Source organism: Petromyzon marinus, chromosome 50 (genome assembly GCF_048934315.1).
Source record: "Petromyzon marinus isolate PM22_M1 ecotype Great Lakes invasive population chromosome 50, UKy_Petmar_22M1.pri1.0, whole genome shotgun sequence".
NCBI lineage: Eukaryota > Metazoa > Chordata > Hyperoartia > Petromyzontiformes > Petromyzontidae > Petromyzon > Petromyzon marinus.
The window spans coordinates 622,782-647,470 of record NC_133716.1 but is presented as its reverse complement, the minus strand read 5'-3'; the positions used below and the strand labels follow the sequence as shown (position 1 = coordinate 647,470).

General features: G+C 44.2%; 1 protein-coding gene across 2 annotated transcripts in view; it reads right to left on the bottom strand.

Annotated features, from left to right (window-relative positions):
* The window catches only part of LOC116953173 (arrestin domain-containing protein 1-like), a 113,779-nt gene that overhangs the window by 9,155 nt on the left and 79,935 nt on the right, over positions 1 to 24,689 (bottom strand). For both annotated transcript variants that reach the window (XM_076074733.1, XM_032973101.2), the window contains 3 exons: positions 23,661 to 23,815; positions 22,583 to 22,765; positions 2,434 to 2,610 (listed from right to left, as the gene is read on the bottom strand). In XM_076074733.1, coding sequence (XP_075930848.1) covers positions 2,434 to 2,610; positions 22,583 to 22,765; positions 23,661 to 23,815 — 515 coding nt within the window. The remainder of the gene's footprint in view (positions 1 to 2,433; positions 2,611 to 22,582; positions 22,766 to 23,660; positions 23,816 to 24,689) is intronic.

The window sequence follows — 24,689 nt, the reverse complement described above, 5'->3', positions numbered from 1 at the left end:
CTGTGAACGCTATCAGGGGATCTTGGTTTTTGTCTTTGCATATACGTAATCCCTTTTGTCAGTTCACTGCTGGATGAGGGCCTCCCTACGCCATACTTCACCATGCTGGTCAGCGTGGGTGGGTGAAGGCAGGAGCACAGATGTACAGGGCAACACTGGATTTTACGGAACTACTACTTGCTACCTACGATACAGCCCGGCAGCAGCACATAGCAACCTTTTGTGCATAGTGACTGCCCATCCAAGCACTATCCAGGATTAAAACTGCTTGGCAACTGATGAGTTAAAGCACATTTTTCCAGGTGATTTCGTCATATGCCGATGCATATAAATTACGTACAAAATATATACGTACCACTTTGTGAAAAAACCAACACTGGTCACCCTGTGGATAGCCTGGTCCCTACCATAGTAAAGTGGAATTTACACCACTGATTCACTGCCACTAACTCAGACGAGCCGCATTCACAATTACTAATTTGAGAACGCAGGCCCTTTAAACCGGACGTCTGTAAGCACGCTGCTCCGGTGTAAGGCGTACCGCGTGATCAGCGAGCGGTGTGGCGGCAGCGGCGGCTGACGCGCCTGCGCTGCGATCCTGGCGGTGACCTGGATTCCATTACCAGCCAGGCACAACACCTGGGGCAAAGTCGCCCCGTGGGGCTGACTCACCCCAATGTAATCCGCAGCTGGTACCGCGGTGCGAGAACGCAGAGGTACACCGGGAAAGGCGTGCTGATGAAAGAGGGCGGACGTGGTTCTGGCCACACCATCGTCGCGTGTGCCACGCACTCGCTGACAGTAGTCTGTCAAATGTTCTTCTGTGTATACATCTGTAGTATGTGTGTATACAATGCATGTACAGCTATTTTTTTGCCACTCCATTAGTGAATGTACGTATGTATGCCGAACTTTTTTCGCACCGTAACGAAGCCAACCGTGCTAATCAGAGGTGCGGCGGAAAGACAACAAACTAAACACAAAAAGCAGTTCTAAAGAAATGAGTTTTCAATCCAGATTTAAAAGTGAATTGCTCCAGCGGCTTCCTAATATTGGAATTCAGAGCATTCAAGACTGCAGCAGAAGCGCATCTGAAAGCGCGTGATGTAGTGACCATCTTTGTTTGATGGCTAGCCAAAAGTCGCTGCTACGAGAGGATGACCGGAGTTTGCGTGATGATAGTTTATGTTCCTTGACGAGATCACCAAGGTATTGTGGTTCATTTGTGGCAAGCACTTTGTGTGTAATGAGTGGGACCTTATAATGTGAAGGCCTCTTTATGCCATATCGGCCATGGGATTGCTTGACCATACACCGCAAGGCTGGTCAGTGCGGATTGGTGAAGGAAAGGCAGGCGATGGGGCAGGACTGGTTAACATATCACTCACCACTGATATTAGCCGTGGCAGGGAATCAAACTCAGAGGCCCCGGGGTTTGTGGCGCAGCACGCTGGTAACCTCCAGACCACCGCTCCGCCACACCCCGTGCAAATATATCGCTTAGTTTTGTGCAAAATGCACAAAACTAAGCGATATATTCAGAAATTATTCAAAAATGACTTTAAATGAATTATACAAAATGTTTATTTTACAGAAATCATACCCTTGCTGTATTGTTAGCTCACAAAAGCCTCTGACCCAAATAACCCAAAATTAACCATCCCAAATTTTTGTTATCTGGCCGCACAACGAGTGACCAGTGAGCACTACGAGTGACCAGTGAGCACTACAACGAGTGACCAGTGAGCACTACGATGAGTGACCAGTGAGCACTACGACGAGTGACCAGTGAGCACTACGAGTGACCAGTGAGCACTACGACGAGTGACCAGTGAGCACTACGACGAGTGACCAGTGAGCACTATGACGAGTGACCAGTGAGCACTACGACGAGTGACCAGTGAGCACTACGACGAGTGACCAGTGAGCACTACGACGAGTGACCAGTGAGCACTACAACGAGTGACCAGTGAGCACTACGAGTGACCAGTGAGCACTACGAGTGACCAGTGAGCACTACGAATGACCAGTGAGCACTATGACGAGTGACCAGTGAGCACTACGACGAGTGACCAGTGAGCACTACGAGTGACCAGTGAGCACTACGACGAGTGACCAGTGAGCACTACGAGTGGCCAGTGAGCACTACGAGTGACCAGTGAGCACTACGACGAGTGACCAGTGAGCACTACGACGAGTGACCAGTGAGCACTACGACGAGTGACCAGTGAGCACTACGAGTGACCAGTGAGCACTACGAGTGACCAGTGAGCACTACGACGAGTGACCAGTGAGCACTACGAGTGACCAGTGAGCACTACGACGAGTGACCAGTGAGCACTACGAGTGAGCAGTGAGCACTACGAGTGAGCAGTGAGCACTACGAGTGACTAGTGAGCACTACGAGTGACCGCGGGCGCTGTGCATGGGGACCTGCACAAAGTGCTCCAGGGAAATGAGCTTGCAGCCGGGTAGCTCCGAGCAGGGCAACGCCGGCACGGAGAAGCGCTCCTTCCACTGCGTCGTCTGCTTGGGCCCGACGCTGCCGCCGTCCTTCGTGACGAGCGTGGTCAGGTCAACGATGTCGCGCTTGCCCCTGTAAGTCACCATCTGGGAGGGACGGTGAACGATAAATTGGTGGTTAGGTGGAATGTGCGGTCAATCGTGGGTCAAGGGGAGGAAAATGAGGCCGTGGCATTGACAAAACAATGCCTTGTATGCCGAGTGAGCTGGCAAGCCGGTATATTAACGGAAGCTCGACTGATGTATGTGAAACTTCTTTTCCTCTGTACGTAGCCAACCGTGTTAATCAGAGGTGTGTGTGTGTGTGTGTGCATGGAAACACTCAAATAAACGTGCACATCAGATGTGGACCCTGATCCCCGGTGCTCTTGTAATCTTTAACGCAAGAGCCAACATTGTGTGCAGAACAACAATACTTTGTAAAAAATACTTTTTCAAAAATAAAAAAAACAATGATACAGATCTGGGCATTAGTGTTGGTGTCCAGTGTCCAAACGGTGACAATAAAGTAACCAATCGGGTCACTTCATTAAATAAAGTCCAACGTAAATCTCTACAAATCCATTACAAAATAAATTATTTAAAGTTGCCTGTTAGCGTGGATATTGATGTCATGCCAAGAGATAAACAAACACGTTCTTTGGGAATTCTATCGGAAAATTGCATCATCGCAAATTTGAGAAAGGCTTCTGGTGAAATCAGAACACTACTTCTAAGATTCCCTCCTTTAGCTATCATTCACTCAGCAGTGGGTGCACCGTTCCCACAACGACCTGCGTTATAAACGTTTACTGCATATAAAGCAACCTGAAAATGTTGCTATCCTCAGAGCTGTAAATATTCCAAATTAAGTCAAATATAATATTTAAAGATGTCTTTGTGCAGTCGCTGATATCCAGGCTGAAACCGTCGATCGAGAACCCAGTTTCATCGTCATCGACTGAAACCCAGGATTTCAGCAGTGCCGGCTTCGACGCTCTGACAACGCAATCGCTCTGAGCTACCCAGCCATTACTTCCCAACCGCATTTTCGCAATGCACTACAATCCACGTTTTCACGTCTACTAAATCTTATCCAATGAAATCCAAATTAAGCAAATATGGAAACCTGCACTGCGGTGTGATGTCACGACTAAATATTAGAAGTCTCTGGGGTAACGTTTGCGGCAAAGGCCCTTCTTTTAATGATATCAAATGATAAAGATTTACAGCCCTTTGTCAATCCACTGCTGAATGAATGCCTCCCCAATGCCATGTCGTTAGACCATACTTCACCACGCTCGTCAATGCGGGTTGTTAATGGGGGGGGAAGGGCACCCATGACCATATCACTCGCCACCAATGTTAGCTGTTAGAGGGCCAGTTTCATGGTGCGGTGTGTTAACCACTGTGCCACTGCTCTGCCTAGGCCCGATTCTTAGCAGAGAGAACTACAGAGGGAAAGAAGAACACTGCGAGCTGCCTCCGTTGCGGTTGTGACGAGAATATTTTATAATGTTATACCTTGAAAAAAATAACATTACGTGAAAAAAGATTAGTGGTAGAGGAATACATCAATAGATGCTGCATTTGTTGCATTCAAATTCTGAACGTAGTTTGTGTTTGAGTTCGTAATAAATATCCCACAATGATCATCACGTGGCACTGGTAATAAACGAAGAGAGAATTATGATTAAATCTAAAACACCACTCAAGATATTGTATGCTTGGTAATTGAAAATGTTTAAGTCGAGAAATTAATTACAAACCCGATATTAACGAGGCTAAATTTAAAACAACTTTGACAAAGCTTGCAACGGAAGAGAGGCCATTAAGGCAGTGCTGCTCTGTGGCCTATTTTAGGTTTTAAATCACAAGTTTACGACTGAAGCTCCAAAACGCACTGGTCTGTCACCTATCCAGGAGATAGGGGTACAGACTATGGATTTTTTAATACTTTTGTTCAGAGCTTTGAATGATGTCCCCTCGTATGCGTGGCATTTCTACAGCTTGCCCGCTTTCTTCCAGTGTCCAACACTCATGAACAGGATTTACCAAACGTCAAAATGCAATAATCTCCTGAAAAAGAGGCTTTCCTGGACAACTAAAAACCATTATTATTATTAAACATAACACACGATAATCATTCAACATTATTACGGAAAATGTTAATAACAAAATAAATAATCCCTCCTTTCCATATATGTCTCTCCACATAAAAAAAATATATTTAAGTATATTTTGTGACACAATCCATCGGCCACACAGCCTTCTGGGAGTGTCCCATCAGCAGCATTGGTTCAAAACAAGCAAATCTTGGACCAGTTTTGACACTCATCAGCATTCAGGCTAACCAGACGCTGGAGAACTGCCCAATGTTATTAAAAACGTGACCTTAAAGACTGCGGAACCAGCAGGTGTCTCCCTTGAGCCGTCAACTCTCAGGCAGCACAGCAACCCCAGGGAATGTTAACCCACCTGTGGGACTTTGCCGAGACTCTTTTAGCTAGCCATAAAACCTTTTGGCTAGCCATCAAACCTTTTGGCTTGGCATTGAACCTTTTGGCTTGGCATCGAACAAAGACGGTCACTGCATCGCGCTTTCAGGGGCGCTTCTGCGGCCACCTGGAACGTTCTTGCTTCCAATATTAGCAAGCCACTGGAGCGAACCGATTTTAAATCTCGATTGAAATCTCATTTCTTTAGAACTGTATATTGTGTTAGTTTGTTGTATTTTCCCAAACCTACGATTAGCACAGTTGGCTACGTAAGGTGTGAAAGAAGTTCAAACACACAAAATAAACTGATTTAACTTTCTGGTGATTTACTTGTTTTCTACCTGTTATTTGTGATTTATTTTCTGGAGGCAGCTGTTGAATAAAACCCAAAGTGAATTATTTGTATACAGCATTTAAGTGATCAACACGGCACTTGCATTCTGGGATTAGCACTTCTGATTCACAAATAACTAACAACAATATCATAACATCTTACAGACATTTGATTCAGAAAGTATTTTACCGTGCATGGGAGAGGTCAATTAATACATATTCCCAAATTAATTGAGTTCCTGAAGAAACGCTCCCAGCCCATCGAGCGAAACGTCGGACATCATGCCGAACAACACGTTGTACAAGAACTGAATCGTTCCCGATGTTCCTCAAGCTCCCAGCACGTGGAGCGAAAACGTCAGACATCATGGTGAACAGTGCAAGGTACAACCCGAAAACACCTCAGAGAAATGTCGAGCAAAACCGTGAAAACCTGCGTAGTCGCAGCAGCTGTTAAATCTAATTTCTGAATTGAACACAGTGAAGACTACACCCTAACCTAAACTAAAACTCGAAACCATTTTTATTTTATCAGGCAAGGCCCACTGAACTATGAAGCTCTTTTTCAGAAGCGATCTAGCCAGAAATGATAGCTCAACAAAGTGGCTCATCATATGGAAATGTATAGCGGCCAAATACTCTAAACGCATGTTCATAAATGTGGAGGAAAAAACCGGAGGACCCGGAGAAAAATCCACGCGACCACGGGGAGAGAGAGACACGCAAACTCCCCATATACAGCAGCAGGCATCAGGCTCGGGATGGAACCCACAACCTCCTGCATAACAGGCGAGGCAGTTAACACCTTGCCACCGTGGCACCACTCATCCAGATCATTGAGGGGATATGATATCGTTGAGGATGGAAGTGACATGGGCACATAAAGGGAAGGCACAGCTGACAAAAAAAAAACACATGTCATCTTGCACGTGCCCTGAGCAGTGTGCCCCAGGCGGTGCACAATGATCGTGAAACTTTATTGATTGAAAAAAAAAGAGCATAGGCAGTTACGGTCAGGGGTTTTGCATATTGAGGTCACCGCTGCGACACATCGAGAAGTACGGCAGAGGCACTGCAGGAATGTCACTAGGGCACTCCCTCACGATCAGTTATAACATTTGGCGGATAAAAGATATTTGTTTTGTGGCTTATACTGTCCACTTAAGCAAAAAAAGCGAAACTCACCACGCCAATTCTTGAGCTACACATCGTTAGTCATAGAACATTGACTCAGCTTTCGTTCTTGACTTGCTCTCAGGGGTTTGGTCTCGGGGTGTCCGTGGTCTGAGAACCTGGGTGGTCTTGCCACCTGGCCACGTGTTATTTCTCAAAATGGTAACTTCGCGTGAAATGTGTCAATAATGACCGATTGCTACATTTTATTGAAAGGCAAACTATTCGGCTTTTTCCCCAAAATTGTATTGTAAGACAGTTTTATGCAGATGTATTATTTAAATTTAGATTGAAAGTATTTGACACTTTCCATTCTGCAAAATGAGATTGTTTTCACTGTCTGGAGGATATTCTTAGCTCTTTCGGTAAAGTCACGTTGAAGGGAAACAATAAAAGAATAAAATATATGTAAAACAATAAAAATTCTCACGACGTTTCGACCATAACACAAACGGTCATCATCAGGTGTGAAAAACCAACGGAAAGAACATTTGAAAGAAATGGCAGTCCGCATTTATTTATTTTTAAACGGTGTATTTATTTGTTTATAAATAAAAAATAAAAAAACGTTAGCACCACGGGCAGCGATTTGGCAGTTTGTTTAGAAGGACGAGTCCATCTATGTTCTGAAAAGAGGAGGGGGGAGACGAAAAATTGATGTATGCTGTCTGAAAGCCACCGTAAGCGTGAACAATCAATTAAGACCTGAAATGGTTTATCAAATCCTTCCAATGATTGCTAAGCCAGAATCCATCTTCTCGGTTGAAATTGTCTCTGTGCTTGTATATGTGGATAGCCTCATGAACGAATCTCTCACGGTAGCCAGATGGCTTACAAAGAACCTCTGTCTTGGAGAAGTCAATGTCATGTGAGCTGACTGAATTATAACAATGATCTGCAAGGCCGAGGTGTTGGTCCTACCGTGTTTAAGGTCTGCTTTGTGTTCACAAATGCGGTCCGAGACATGGCGTTTGGTTTCTCCAATGTAACTACTACCACAGAGGCAACTTAGTTTGTAGACACCAGGGTACTGTATGTCCGGAATCACATCTTTTACAGACGGAACCAGATCACGGATTTTATGTAATGTGTTGAAACGGACCTGGATCTTGTGTTTATTCAAGATTTTGGAGATCTTTTTTGTGATCCCCACAATGTAGGGTAAAGTGATGGTTTTGAAAGGCTCCTCAAGAGGGTCCTTCTTCATGGTTTGAGTGATAGCTTTGCGGATTGTATAGTCGGAGGAACCATTAGCCTTAGGAACTTGGTGTACGTGCTTGAGTTCACTGCCTATGTGTTCCTGGTCGGATATTCATTGGGCTCTATGGTACAGAGTCTTGATGAGAGAATTCTTCTGTGATGGATGGTGGTGGGAATCCGGTTTCAGATAAGCATCCGTATGGGTAGCTTTCCTGTAGACAGAGTGGCTCATTGAACCATCAGGTCTCTTTTTTATGAGGACATCCAAGAAAGGTAGCTTGCCATCTTTTTCGACTTCCATGGTAAATCTGATGGCTGGGTGTATGGAATTGATGTGGTCGAAGAATTGGTCTAGAGCAGGCCGGCCATGTGGCCAGATGACAAAAGTGTCATCCACGTACCTCTTCCATAAGGTTGGGCGCAGAGTGGCAGTCTGGATGGCGCCAGTCTGAAATTTCTTCATGAAAATGTTAGCTATAACCGGAGACAGGGGGGAGCCCATTGGGGTGCCCTCAGTTTGTTTGTAGAAAGTTCCATTCCAAGTGAAGTATGTATTGGTTAAACAGTGTCTCACCAGGGGGGTACCTCAGTGTTTAGTCCTTGATGAACCAAGTCTTCAATGATTGCAATGGTGTCAGGTACAGGAACTTTGGTGAATAAGGAAACTACATCAAAACTGACAAGCAGGTCGTCTGGGGACAGGGAAATAACCTTGATTGTCGATACCAGGTGAGTAGAATTTTGTAAATAAATGCAAACCGCCACTTCTTTCAAATGTTTCTTGCCGTTGGTTTTTCACACCTGATGATGACCGTTTGTGTTATGATCGAAACGTCGTGATAATTTTCATTGTTATATATATTTCATTATTTTATTGTTTCCCTTCAACGTGACTTTACCGAAAGAGCTAAGAATATGAATTACTGCAGTCACGAAAGCTTTAAATCAAAATTTAACCGCCTCTACGGGGAGGGTTTCCACATCACTTTAAGATCCTTCAACAAATTCCGGGATAAGAAGGCTCAGCTGATCGAGTCTCTCACCTTTCTGAAGAGATGCCGCGACTCTGGGGTAATACCAATCACATTTACACTGACCTCTGCTGCTGTAACTTCTTCTAATGCGAAACTAATTATTTTCAAAACTAGCTTAGCTCATCTCAGAGAAAATCAGACTTATACGCACCGAACTAGATCAGTTAGACAAGACACTCTACAAATCACACTTATCATTGACGGCAACAATGTCCACATCGGATTGGGAACATGTAGACAATATGACTGCCTCTTCAGCTGCTACTATGTCGACCAAATGTAAGGACAACCTGATTTCCAAATTTAACCTCCTCTTCAACAAAAGACCGGACCCACACACCAAAAAGTTAGATGTTAACAAAGTCGTAATTAATCGCAGTAACAGTTCTATTTCCGATGGTCTGAAATCCGTTTTAGCTAAAGGTCTAAACTTTGCAGTCACACCTAAACACATACCAGTTAATGATATAATTGCCCAAGTAGACGTTGCTCTCAGGGGCCTGGGTCACATCGCTGCAGACGTAGCAAGATCTGAAATCGCTGCAACTCTCAAAAACGCTAAGATGCCAGCTAGCAACCTCAGCAAAGATGAGCGTTTTGAATTATATAAATTAAAAAAGAGGGATGACATTGTAGTCCTCTCAGCTGACAAGGGTAATGCTACTGTCATCATCGATAAAATAGAATATAACAACAAAATTAAAGAATTACTCGACGATGGTAGCTATACAAAAATAAAAAGAGATCCCACCAACAGCCTCGTCACACAAACCAACAAAATAATTTCTGATTTAACCGCATAAATTGATCAATCTAAACAGTTTTCGTTGAAACCTTCTGCTGCCAGGCCACCAAGATTATACGGCTTACCAAAAATACATAAAGTAGATACACCCCTTCGTCCCATCGTCTCTACTATCAACTCCGCCACCTACAAACTGGGTCGTTTTTTGTCTGAAATCCTGCGTCCTTTCACTGGAAAAACCACCTCTGCGGTACAAAATTCTACTCACCTGGTATCGACAATCAAGGGTATTTCCCTGTCCCAGACAACCTGCTTGTCAGTTTTGATGTAGTTTCCTTATTAACCAAAGTTCCTGTACCTGACACCATCACAATCATTGAAGACTTGGTTCATCAAGGACTAAACACTGAGGTACCCCCCTGGTGAGACACAGTTTAACCAATACATACTTCACTTGGAATGGAACTTTCTACAAACAAACTGAGGGCACCCCAATGGGCTTCCCCCTATCTACGGTTATAGCTAACATTTTCATGGAGAAATTTGAGACTGACGCCATCCAGACTGCCACTCTGCACCCAACCTTATGGAAGAGGTAGCGGATGACACTTTTGTCATCTGGCCACATGGCCGGCCTGCTCTAGACCAATTCTTTGACCACATCAATTCCATACACCCAGCAATCAGATTTATCATGGAAGTCGAAAAGATGGCAAGCTACCTTTTTTGGATGTCCTAATAAAAAAGAGACCTGATGGTTCAATGAGCCACTCTGTCTACAGGAAAGCTACCCATATGGATGCTGATCTGAAACCGGATTCCAACCACCATCCATCACAGAAGAATTCTCTCATCAAGACTCTGTACCATAGAGCCCAATGCATATCCGACCAGGAACACATAGGCAGTGAACTCAAGCACGTACACCAAGTTCTTAAGGCTAATGGTTCCTCCGACTATACAATCCGCAAAGCTATCACTCAAACCATGAAGAAGGACCCTCTTGAGGAGCCTTTCAAAACCATCACTTTACCCTACATTGCGGGGATCACAAAAAAGATCTCCAAAATCTTGAATAAACACAAGATCCAGGTCCGTTTCAACACATTACATAAAATCCGTGATCTGGTTCCGTCTGTAAAAGATGTGATTCCGGACATACAATACCCTGGTGTCTACAAACTAAGTTGCCTCTGTGGTAGTAGTTACATTGGAGAAACCAAACGCCATGTCTCGGACCGCATTCGTGAACACAAAGCAGACCTTAAACACGGTAGGACCAACACCTCGGCTGTGGCAGATCATTGTTATAATTCAGTAGGCTCACATGACATTGACTTCTCCAAGACAGAGGTTCTTTGTAAGCCATCTGGCTACCATGAGAGATTCGTTCATGAGGCTATCCACATATACAAGCACAGAGACAATTTCAACCGAGAAGATGGACTCTGGCTTAGCAATCATTGGAAGGATTTGATAAACCATTTCAGGTCTTAATTGATTGTTCACGCTTACGGTGGCTTTCAGACAGCATACATACATTTTTTCGTCTCCCCCCTCCTCTTTTCAGAACATAGATGGACTCGTCCTTCTAAACAAACTGCCAAATCGCTGCCCGTGGTGCTAACGTTTTTTTTAAATAAATACAAACACCGTTTTAAAATAAATAAATAAAGGTGGACCACCACTTCTTTCAAATGTTTCTTGCCATTGGTTTTTCACACCTGATGATGACCGTTTGTGTTATGGTCAAAACGTCGTGAGAATTTTAATTGTTTTATATATATATTTTATTATTTAATTGTTTCCCTTCAACGTGACTTTACCGAAATAGCTAAGAATATGAATTACTGCAGTCACGAAAGCTTTAAATCAAAATTGTCTGGAGGATGTGGCCTTGGCCATGGCTGCAACATACAAGGCCGAAACTGCTCAGCACTGTGCAGTTGGGGACAGGCACAAGCGCTGTGCCCATCAACCAAGGAAATTTTTTAAAAATCGAATCTTCAACAATGCCCGAGATCTCTTTTGCTGGTTTGCAGCACTGTACGAGTATTGATCGTTATAACGTTGCAATCGAGGTGTCTTCGCGGTGCAAAGGGTGCACAGACATAAAACGCAAATGGAAAAAAAAACCTGACGACTGTTGAAAACTATGTTTTTTTCAAATGCTGCGTTGGCATTTCAATCAGCTGCTAGTCAATCTGAGCAGTGTTAATGTTTAGTGATGAAGTCAATGGCACAAGGTACTGGGACAGCCGTCATAAAACTGAAAAATTGGTCATGCGTTACAAAGGTCATCCTTTGTCCTCAATCACTAAAGGACAAAGAATATGATTTAACACCATGTCTTTTGTGTTCGTCGTAAACAGCTTACATTTGCAGACGTGACCTGCAAAGTGAGGTTCTCTGCATTGCACATTAAGTGGCCTACCTTCTATGCATCATCACCACCACGGTGGCGAGATGTTAACTACCTCGCCTGGTGTACAGGAGGTCGAGGGTTTGATCACGACCCTGACGCCTGTAATATTTGGAGCGCATTCTCCCCGTGGTCGTGTGGATTTTTCTCCTGGTCCTCTAATCTTTCCCTGCACATTTAGAAATGTGCATTTAGAACATTTGGCTGCTATAAATGTCCACATGATAAACCACATTTGTGGCCAGGGCGCTTCTGAAAAAGATCAAGATAGCACAGTGGGCCTTACCTGGTAAGGTAAAAAATGTTATAGTAATAGTTAGCAGATCACCACCTCTAATGAACTGCAGACAGCCAATTTCTTGTAAAGTCACATGTGCACGGACAATATTACCAATTGTAAAGTACTGATTTGCACTGGCCCACAGTGGACTACTGTTATACAAAGAACAAACAAACGATTAATAAGCTCAACAATTTTGAGATGTATTCCCAATATAGTGAACACTTAACTGCTACTACATATAGTTCAAAAACATGAACATTCACAAAGAAAATGGAACTAAAGCTAAAAACGTGCACAAAGGAACATGGAGAGGTGCCCACTTGCAATTACAGAGTCAGGAAGAGGAACCCGAGAATCAGAGAAGACAAGCCGCTAAGAGACATGCTACTGAACATTAATCATAATAATAATGGGTTTGGAAAGGTCACGTCGCTACAAGAGGTCTTGTTGCTCCCCCTCACACCTGTGTTAAACCTCTGTTTCGATCTCTCAAAGCCTCACCTCTTTCCAATTTTCCATTCCTCTTCCCTCCCCTTGCCCCCCACTCCCTCCCATCCCTCCCCTGCTCTTTCATGACCCCTACGTGCCCTCTGTTATGGTCGCTCATTCCTCAGCCCTTAAACACCCCTGCCAACTAATTGTCTACATTTTTCACCGTTCTTTAAACAATGTAAAGCTCCCTGAGCTAACGTGCTCGATAAATATTAAATAAGATCATGTCCAGCGGCCGAGACTAACGACAGAGTGGCAGCCCAAAGCGAGAACACTCCTAAGAGGGAATAAACCACGGACGTGGAGCCATGAAGTCCACCTGTGTGCAGGAGGCCATTCGAGATGGTGATGCCTTGGGGGAGCCTTCATGCAGCAATGAATAGCTGATTGCCGATGACAGTGATAATAATGAACGTACGTCCATTTACCATCATCCACACGTGTCCATTGTGTCCATTCATCCTGCACCTCCGATTAGCACGGCTGGTTACGAGCGGTGCCAAAGAAGTTTACGTACACACATCTGACAACCTGAGTCTCAAAACAAAAACTGCAGTGGGCACAGTCCAACATTCCTGCAACTGATTACAAGGCTTCACTTCTCCATATTGACTCCAGTCTCTATGAAGAATGTGCACACACGTTAATTCTTTGACCAATGATATGTACACGTTCATTCTTTTTAGGAATGTACTGCTGTGTTGGTTGCGGGGTTATTTGACTGTTTTGACCAAGGTGGTCAGTGTGGGTTTGTAAAGTAGGGACAGCAGAGACAAAGAGGGGCCTAGGAGTACAGTATAACAATAGATTTGGTTGCACTGCCCTATTAAAAAACAGACAAACCCAAAGTTAAGAGAAAATATTCAGCAAAGGAATGAAGCCTGGGTTTTCATGAGGAAAGAAACCCAATTCGGCACAGCCCAACATCTTACGGTTTAGAAACTTGTGTACGGAACAGATTCAAAATACCCAACCAAACTACTTTTGAAAGAGTTGCCGATTAAGCGTAATAAATAAAAAGCTACCCAGAAAGAATCCGATGAAATACATTCATAGAAAACACCACACAACCACACTCTCACCCGGCCGGTCTAATGGTAAACAATCACACAGCGAGCACAAGGACAACGAATCTCAGGCAATTGGCTCCCACGCTGCTGAAGCAGGGGCGGCCATCGCCACAAGCGCCCTCTCCCGATTGACCTCTCCACTGCCCCCACAATGCCATCCCTCGGCCACCCATTCCTCGCGTGCTCCCTATCACTTCCGATCTCTCAGTCCACGGGCAGAGGAGCATACCCCAGCCACCCTGAACCCTTATATAACGCATAATAAAGTGTTTTTAAATATATAACCCTCGTATAACCCTTGCCAGGCGGTGGTGGCTACACATGGGTCTCTGACCCAGTGCTGCTGCAGAGGCAGCGGGAGTTGGCGGATCACACATATGTTGTGAAACGCCTTTCCCGTGGGTGTCTGAGGAGCTATACCGTGGCTCAATAGAAGGCGGCACAGCAAAGTGCAGACGAATCCTCATCTGTCTCCATCTGTATGGGGAGAGAATGATGCCCCCTCGCGCGTGTCGGGGTTTCTCCGGGTGCTCCAGTTCTCTCCCACACGTATTTAGCCATATAAGAATAGGTTTTACCCTTTCTGGCAATAAAACAGGAGGTGTTAAAATGTGAAAACACCAAACAGAAACCTTTTGCAAGGAATCATGTCTGCATTAACCACAAATATTCTTTGGGTCTTTAGGTGAAGTCACGTAGATAGGTTGAAAGAAAATAACAAAAAACTACGACGTTTTGATCACAACACAAGCGGTCGTCATCAAGGAGGAAAAAAGAGTAAAGCTGCCGAGGCAGACGGTTTCAAAGGTTTAGAATGGGACACTAACACAGCCACCTCCGCGTCTTCCGTCGTGGACGTCGCCCTCCGATCTCACATTAACATGCTAATTTCTGGCATTAACATAACTAGCCCCGCCTGCTTTGTATACGCCCCTTGGGCTACACCCACTTTAAACCTTTAAAACCGTCTGCCTCAGCAGCTTTACTCTTTTTTTCTCCTGATGACGACCGCTTGTGTTGTGATCAAAACGTCGTAGTTTTTTGTTATTTTCTTTCAACCTATCTACGTGACTTTACCGAAAGACCCAAAGAATATGAATTCCTGCAGTCACGAAAGCCTTAAGTCAAGATTTAACCACATATACTTGTGGCGAACACGCAACCAAAAAAAACATGCTATGATGAGCAGATGCATTGTCTTGTACATTGGATGGAAACGTTTTAAAATACAACCCAATACAGAATCCTCCTGAAAAAGAGCCATTGGAATCAGTGTGGCTTTCCCTGGATTGATAATTCATAGTTATTAATACTGTATTGTAAATAACTCAGCCAAAACCCTCTGGCATTCTCCCACATTGTGTGAAATTGGCATCGAAATTCCACTATGGATCCGATGAGGGATTCATAGTCTGTTATTTACATCACACAGTAAATTGAGCAAGTGACCTGGATGTGGCCATGAGCTTTTGCACATATGCAATGCACATCTTTGTGTGGTGCGAAATCGATGATGCACGGTGCCTAATGATGGGAAGGTGTCTGGTGTGTGTGTGTGTGTAAACAACACATGTACAAATAACATAACAATTTCAACCCGTCCAGATTGTCAAAAAAACCTTAATAATAACCATTACTAAAAAAAACCTGATTCTTATCTCTTGGTGGAATTCGACCTAAACTAAAATCAATGCCGCTTCAGTGCCAGGGGACATTACTTTATCAGCCACCACAACAGTGTTACATGATATATATTATGGATTTTCAGATAATTAAATATGTTCGGTCGCATTCATTGAGTTAACAAAAGCTTTTGTGACGTGGCAGATAATCACATTCGAATCCCAATAGACTCTTGCTAAATGCTCGACGAAACCTCTATTCTTTCGACAGCATAAAGTCGTCCTCAATCCTTGTGAAAATAAAATCACTGAGTGCTTTTTGCCAGCTTTACAATCCAAGATGTTGATGCACATTAACATTTAAAAGGACTTCTCACCTCAATATCATTGTTATTCACAAGTAGAGCTCACAAAGCATTTTTTATTAAAATGATTATTTTTCCTAAATTATTCTCATTATCCATTGGCCACACGCTCATCACATCCACATTATTGCCTAAAATCTATAACGGTGATGTGATTTATAAAACCCACTCATCCCATAATATGGAGTAATCCAACCCTTGTCTTCCATTTGGCCTTTGGCTTTATTATCAAAGTTCCTTTGATCATCACTGGGACCTTCACTATAGATAAGACCACCTACAATGGACATTACAAAGGGGCGTAGATTAACAAATGATCATCTTCGCAGTGTTTATTGAGGAATTAAGGGCCTTCCATTAAATGTATCTCCTTTGCTCATGACGGCGTCAAACCATCACAACTTGAGATGCGCTACAAACATTTCGTTTTCATGTCATAAGAATTAACACGAGACGTGGAGAATGTTCCGTCATCCGTGAAGCTTCATAAGCTCGGCTCAATTATTGTCATAAAGAAGCACCTCTTCGCTTTGACAATCCTCAAAGACACCGGTATAACCAGGACACTGTTGACAGGCAACCCAAACTATGGACTATATAGTAAAATACCACTGCAGTCGACACTCCGTCAATGAAGGAAGAGTAAAACTACACAAACTCTCCACTAAAGTCATCTTGTGGCTAGCAAACCTCAATTCTGACACTTAGCTTTTATTATTATTGTGCAGACTAAATTATAATGACCCCAACACTGAACCTTGTTGGATGCCCTCTTTATGGATAAACTCTAAGAACTGACTCCATTAATTATTACACTTTCAATAATCGATTAATAATGCAAGGCTGAAATTAATGGGTTAACAATGCGTTAATGGATACTAAATCATAGGTTAATAATAAATGGTAGCCCCCAACAGACATTTAACTATTCAGTCGCTCCAATACCCGATTAACTGTCATGCGATTCAGGGTCTGAAATCTGGATTTACGATTAAATATTTTTTTGGTTTGTTACCATTGTGGAACATTAAAAATCTTCAACTGCTGCACTGTTTCCATGAACCAATCACCAGTGCAGCATTAAAGGCAACGGTGCAGCCCTGAAATTGCTTGCTCATGCATTTGCTGGTGAAAAGACCTCCATGAGAGGACACGTCAGAGGAGAGACGACCTGCGGCGTACCCACCCACAATGCTGGGTGGGCAGAGGCAGGGGAATTGAAAGAACTTTGTCTCAACTGCCTTGCCGGGAGACTGCACCGGCGACCCCGGGAGTGTTGCGAGTCCAGCGTGCTGTTAACCATTCCAACACAGCACCACATGTATTCTTCATATAAGTTTTCCCCTCCATATTTAGAAACATGCGTTAGAGCAGGGTTCCCCAACCCCCGGGCCGCGGACCGGTATCGGTCCGTGGCCTGTTAGGAACCAGGCCGCACAGCAGGAGGTGAGCGGTGAGTCAGCGTGTGCCCCGCCCATTATTTTATTTACCACTTCCGTCCACGCCTCTTTCCCGCACTGCGCAATTGTCTCAGTCACAGTTTCGGTAAGCCCACGAGCTAACCCCTAGTAGCCAAAATGAGTAAAAAAGAAACGAGAGGTTATTTGAAAACGAGGAAAGACCCAATGATGACCCCCCCCCCCCGGTCCGTGAAAAAAATTGTCTTCCACGAAACCGGTCCCTAGTGCCAAAAAAGTTGGGGACCGCTGGTTTAGAGTATTTCTTTGCTATAAAATTACAGGTGATAAGCCACTTCGTTGAGCTATAATTTGTGGCCAGGTCGCTTCTGAAAAAGAGCTATACAGCTCAGTGGGCCTTACCTGATACAATTTTGTTTAAATAGTTTATATATACATTACACATGCAAATGAAATAGTTGATTCTTACACGTATGATCCAACACATACTATCTTGAGCATTAGAGTCAATTTGAATTAATGAATCAGTGCATGGCCAGTGGCCGGTGGCTGGGTGGCCAGGGTGCTCCCCACTGAGCCAGTCCACAGTTTCATTCCTGCTACAGTCATCATAGGATTTGTGCGGGGGGGGGGAAGGCATGAAAAGTATTTGTGACACGACCATGTTTTGCTGTGACACTCATTGTGTGCCAGAGCTCCCACGATGAATGGGTACATTTCCTGCAATAGAAATACTTTAGGTTGGATATGAACATTTGCATATTACTTCATTTAAATGTTTTATTGTTTCGCTGTCGAATTTTCATGACCCGGGTCTTTCATGATCAAGATATTTTGAGCCCCAAGAAATTACTTTATTCACTACGCAGATAACAAACATTCGCCCTTAAGCTGATTTACAATAATGATCCACAGAGGACACGTCTGTGTACCTGCTTTTAAATAAAAGGTCTTCATCTATATAATGATAAAATAGTATTAACATGATACGTGGTGTTAACAATTCACCTTCTGTAAATATTAAATCTCAGCGATAATAGCAGACGACACAGATTTTACAAGCAGTGTTTTGGCTGTGCATGCTACCAGCTGATCTCCATGATAATGTACACGTCGCATCGTCGAGAATACTAAACGCGAAAAACTCAAAGGTCCAAAGATTGCTGGCAGGGCACCGAGTCTACATGTGTAGGAGCCCTGGGTTGTGAATCCAAGGAATGTGTCACTGCGGGAGTCATTACCAGTCACATCACCGAGCCAGTGACCTTTAGTGGATGCTTTTATTCATTCCACATTATGGGCAGGGGGGGGGGACTGCATAAAACTTTGCAAGTCTGAAATATAAAATGTGTGCACACAAGAGATTGATCTCACTCACAGAATTCATCTGCTGAACTTAGGCCCTTTCATATTTCAACGTCTATATGCTAACATGAGCCAGTGGGTGGCTTCAGGAGTAGCCTCATGGTGAACAACTGATATGCTGCCAGCGAATGATTGAAGTGGCCAGTGGTGTAACTATGTGGGGCCCTGTGGTTTAAGATGTAGACTTAGGTGGAGATTCTTAAACCTACATAGACAGACAACCACAGATTCAAATAGACACAGCTTCAGCAGTGGTGTCATGGTGAATATGTGAAATGCTGCCGGTAAATAATCTCAACGGCAGTGACGTTGCTTATGTGGTCCATTGTTTGACGGGGGTGGCCGCAGTCTCACTTGGTGGCTATTCTGAATCAACCATTGGTGTAGCATGACAGCTGTCTAACAGTTTCGTCGCTGTCAAGAATTACCACTACGGTGCATCCTTGACAACCTTAGTCCATGGGCACAGACCATATACTTGCTGATACCACCTGAGAAGGCAAAATCCTGAGTTTTACCAACAAACCTTCAATCGCCAATGAAAGCGAATTATGCAGTGACCTTATTCCATCAGCATTTCATCACGTAATCCACTTTTATTATTCATCTAGCCCAGGGGTCGGCAACCCGCGGGTTCCGGAGCCGCATGCGGCTCTTTAAGGACTGCTTTGTGATGTTATTTATTTAGGACTGCCTATTATTCACATGCAATGCGTCTCCTGAAATCTTGAGTTATTTTTCACAATTCGAAAAAAAAAACTCTTGCTATTTTGGTTGCCGACACCTGGTCTATAAAAAAAAACAGCCTCCCTAAAAAATAAATGTGACGCTTCCAGTAGTATCGAATTCTCCTCTGGCCCATGGACAATCCACCGCAAAAACGGATTGGTGACTGGGGCTGGGAGGGGGGGGTCGTTGCGCGTCTCTCTCGCACCGCGCGTCTCTGCCGCACCGCGGCCGCGCTCACCGCTCTCGTCGCAGCAACAGCGCCATCCGCCGGGCGTTCAGTGAAAGTGCAACCCTCCACCCTTCGTTCGGCTCCGACAAATATTTGCACAGACGTTTCTTCTAAACTAAACTATTTGTATTATTTTACCAGGTAAGGCGCACTGAGATATCGAGCTCCTTGTGTGACCTGGCCAAAATTAAAGCTCACCGAAGTGGCTTATCATGTGGAAATTTAAAGCGGCCAAATACTCTCAACACACGTTCCTAAATGTGGAGGAAAAAACCGGAGGGTACGGAGAAAAAATCCACAAGACCACGGGGACAGAGAGAGAGAGAGACATCCAAACTCCAAAGATACAGGCGTCAGGGTCGGCATCGGATCCACGACCTCCTGTATACCAAGCGAGGCAGTTAACATTTCGTAACTGCAGGCACCTCTGGCGCAAGAAAAAAATAAATCAACAAATATTTTCATCCAGCCGCCCACCCACCGTGCTCGTGCAAACGCAGCGATGGTACGTGTGGACATTGGCCATTCATCTACCAGGCCGATAAAACGGCAAGACACAAGCTCTCCTTGTTTTGCTGATAGTTTTTTTTTGCTGATACGACAGTGCAGGCTATCTGTGAGGGCAACTGGGTGGTAAAGTCACCACCGCCCTCGCCACGTGCCCGGGGAGTTGGCTGATGCAGAGTCCATAGTTCAGAACCGGACACTTCTTTGCGAAGTGATTTAACTTTGAAAGCAGAACAGGGTAATTGCTGATAAGATCAATATTTATATTAAATAGATACATGATAATAATAATATGCATTTTGACTTGAAACTTCGTTACTGCAGGAATGCTTATTCTTTGGTTCTTTCAGTAAAGTTGGAGGCTTGCCCCCCCCCCCCCTTTTCTCTCTGCCTGATGACGACCGCTTGTGTTGCAATGGAAATGCCGTGAGGTTTGTTATTTATTATTTTGCTTTATTATTTTATATCTACGTGACTTTACCGAAAGAACCAAAGAATAAAGATAATATACATGTATAACTATGGGACTCTTTCACTGGTATCAAGACAATGAATGATATACTAAGGCATTTCTTATCATTCAATAGACATGTATGTTTGATTGACTCAAGAATTCCTCCGAGACCACAATCTATATAAATAAATACCTTAATCTCTATGTCTCAAAGACATACAGGATAACTTCTAGACAGGTAGAGAGTTGACATTTGGTACATAGGGAGCTTTTAGGACACAAACAGGAAAAATCTGAAAATCCGCCAGTTTTCAATTTCAGCCCCCCAAATGTCGATTGTAAGTGCACCATGAACATGTTTGTGCCTGGTGTCATTCAAAACACGTTCAAAATAAAAGAATGCGGTTTTTTTTCGTTTCATAGAGTGTTAAATATCAAATAAAATTTAAGCATGAACCATTGTTCTACCTTTCATTGCTTTTGAGATATTTCGTACTTAAGCGGGTTTGAACTAAAAAATACATATTTTAAGATGTTCAAATCTGAATAATTCGAAAACGGTCAAAGATAGCAGCTTCCCCTCAGAGCATTACGTGAATGAATTTTTGTACTTTCTAATAAACAAAAATAATGGAATCTTTAAATGGAGCAGTTTCCAATGGGTACGTCTTTAAATAGTAGTTGAATCAAGTCGTCAACAATTTTTGTTTTGTGGAAAAATAAAATTTTTAAGTAGTTGTTAGCGTCTGATCGTAGATATATATTGTAAAAAAATCAAATCAGGTTAATTATTATATTTTTGAAAACTTTTGCCTGGCCAAGACAGGCTTCATCAACTAGTCCTAAATAATGAGGAGTTATTTGATAGCCTATGATATGCAGTTTACGTGAACGAGGTTGAACATTTGATCTTTGAGCCGATAACTCGGATTATTTGGCTTATTGACCCCAAGCACTGCTTATCCAATATATAATTTACAAAACACAAAGGCTAGAGCCCCATTTCCAAATCACACATTAGATATGCAAAGTATTTATTAACGTTACATCTCAATGGGTTTCCGACGAGTATGCTTCCTATAAAGTCACAGCAAATATTAGGTTTGTCTTTTTACAGGCCTGTTTTATGGGGGTGATAAAACAAGGGTTGATGGTAGCCCACAGAAAATGTGGATATACTGTTCAAATTTTGCACCGACTGTAAACTATAGTCATCCACTGCTTGACCATTATAATTTTATTAGAATCAGCAATCGCAAGAATCATGACATTCACTTGATCGAAAGTATTTAACGTTTCTATTTGACCCAGAATTTGAGTTATAATCCTTGACAAACATATTTTGGGAATCGGCAAACCCAACACATTTGAAAGCGTTAAAGTTCCATGGCTGTGGCACACTGGCATGACGTCATGTCTGATGTTTTGTTCAACGTGCTGCAGAAGCCCCCAGGACATGGAAGGAAACGTCGGACATCGCGAAGCGCAACGCGCAGTATGATGAGAAAACACAACGGCGAGGGCTGCACGGCAGAGCCACGAAGACCTGCACAGCGGTGACATGGGTCGTATTCTAGTGAAGAAGAATCTCCTCCTTTAGGACTAAGTTTCGCACCTCCGGTTACCATGTTTGGCTGTGTACGGTGCAAAAGAGGTTCAGCATAGGTAGAGTCAAAAGAAAGCAGTGTGTCCATTATCGCAAAGAGAAAATGTATTCATGGCATTGGTCAAATATCTGAGATGCAAAACTCTCCTCATAAACACACTCAAGACTCTGTGAGGCATTCCAGGGTAAAATTTGAACAAAATAATTCATATTCTCTGAAAGTGACTCGTGATGGATGATAATGATGGAGAGGATGGTGATTGGTCCAAGTCAACCCTGGTCAGGATTTGAATTTACGGCCTCAAATTAGGAGATAACCCATCACCTTTCAAAGCGTTAGAAATGTTATATTGCTCACCCGGTCGTCACTTTGCTAACAATCGACTACATGCGTGTTCTGCTCAAGGGCAATTGCCCGAAACGTCACCTATTTTACACGTTTTCCTCTTAAGGCTACGGTGCTATTGACGAATGTTGTGAGCTTGTTTGTTCGTCGTGTTTGTGAGCCACTGCCAGCGCAGCGGCCACAAAATACCTGGATGAGGCTTGAGCTGATCTGTGGGAAGGTTTTGCCAGTCTTGTTGCTGATGGAGGTGAGCAGCTGAATCACCTGGCCCGGCACGTATCCCTTCCTCTCAGCCACGCACTCCAGCGACAGCGTGCCACTCTTCACCAGCGAGTAGTTCACCTGCTTGCTCGCATTAGACCGGCTCTCGCACTGACAACAAAGACGAAGATCAACCGTACAGCCTTCATAGACTGTTGGGGCAAGTACTGTTAGCAGGTAGCACCTATGAAGGCTGGCACAATACACGATAGGGTGGGTGGCCAACACCACGCCCGACCGCCTTTGTCTCCTCAGCAGCGATGTTTTTACACACCGCACCAGGTACGCATTTGAGGCCGAGTCGACCTAGGGGAGGCCCAGAACCGGTTCAGATAATCGTCACTGGTGTTGGCCGTTAGCCCGAATCGAACTTAGGTTACCAGGTTCGTATTGGAGCATGCTCACCGCTACACTCTGGCAATGAACACAAACACACAACACACTCGCACCAACAGCAGCAGCAACTCTCTCGTGTGTTTTCAGGTTGTGCCACATGTTGTTCAGCATGACGTTGAAAGCACGGGCAGAGGAACGCCGAGCATAGTGCCGAACAACACGCGGCACGACCCGAAAACCATACAGGAGCTTTACAGCACAACTGCAAAACCGTACACAGTGGTAACAGCAGCAGTAACGATCGGTTATGGATAGGCCACAATGATTTGGGCTTCGTGGAAGCAGATAAAGAAATAAGGCACAAATAGTTTGCGAGTGGAATATTATTCAATACACTTTGCTTCCCCAAAAAGTAACTATCTACTCAATGCATTCTGCGGTCTACAATGCGGCCTGCGGTTCACAGTGCACGCTACTATGTGATCAGAGTCTCTGTAGCCCATTCCAGGCTTCCTCTGATTTTCCACTTATAAAGGTGGTAACTGGATTTTGCTCGATGCTCATTTGAGAAGGAAATCAATTTTATTTTTGATGGCGACACGGGTGCTGGGAAACGCAGGACGACCGCGGGCGCTCCCCGAGGCGGCGCCCTTCCCGATTGTGCACTCACAGCCGCGTCGGGGACAGCGTTGAGGTCGACGGGCAGCGTGACGGTGAATTCGGCGCGCAGCTCCTGGTCGGACTTGTACCAGGGCATGTCGAGCTCGGCCAGCACCGAGTAGCCCACGCGCCCATGCTTCCCGTCAAACGAGGGCGGAGCGTCGTCTGCGGCGACAGAGACGGCAGGCGATGAACGACGGCACGGGAAGCGATGGGTGGACGGGCGTGCAGAGTTGACGCACAGCGGCCAGCAGCAACGGGCAGCTCACGGACACATTTCATTCCTTCATTCATAAACTTATTTACGAGAAGGAGGCAAAGCCGAAGGTCTCCCGAATAGCGTTTCACAGATTGTTAGGGCAGATGCCGTTAGCGGTCAACTATTAAGGCCGGCGCACAGCATACAAGGGGCTGGTGTGGACAGCACAACGCCAGACTGCCACTGTTATCCCCAATGCTGATATTTAAGCACCACCCTAGGTGCTCAATTTAATGCCATCCCAGACGAGGCTCAGAAGGGGTTACTCTTTGGTTCTATTCGGTAAAGTCACGTAAGTAAAAAAAAATCACGACGTTTCGGCCACAACACAAGCGGCCTTCATCAGGTGAAGGGACCAGACTGTCTCAAGGACAGCGCTGCCACTGATGTTGGCCATGGCCAGAAACTGCTTTGGTTGCCTCCCACGCACAAATATACTCAACATGGGATTGGCCAAACATACTGGACATCTGTGAAAAAGAGCTTTATAGGTCATCGGATTCCTCCAGTATAAATGTTTTGATTCTGAAACCTCCTGGGCAGGAACCTCTTTGAAGAGAGAAACGACCCAGCGAGGTGTTGATGGAGTTACTATTATATTAAAAGAAAAACGCATTCACACAAGTCAGCGCGAATGTCAACACGGTAATTTTATTCAACGATTCAAGCATGAGGACGATGATGCCTGCCATTTAATGCCCATGTGATTACTCAGCTCTCGAGATGTTTTGACCGCGCGTCGTCCGTGTATGATAAGTCAGCCCAGCTTAACTCCAAGGG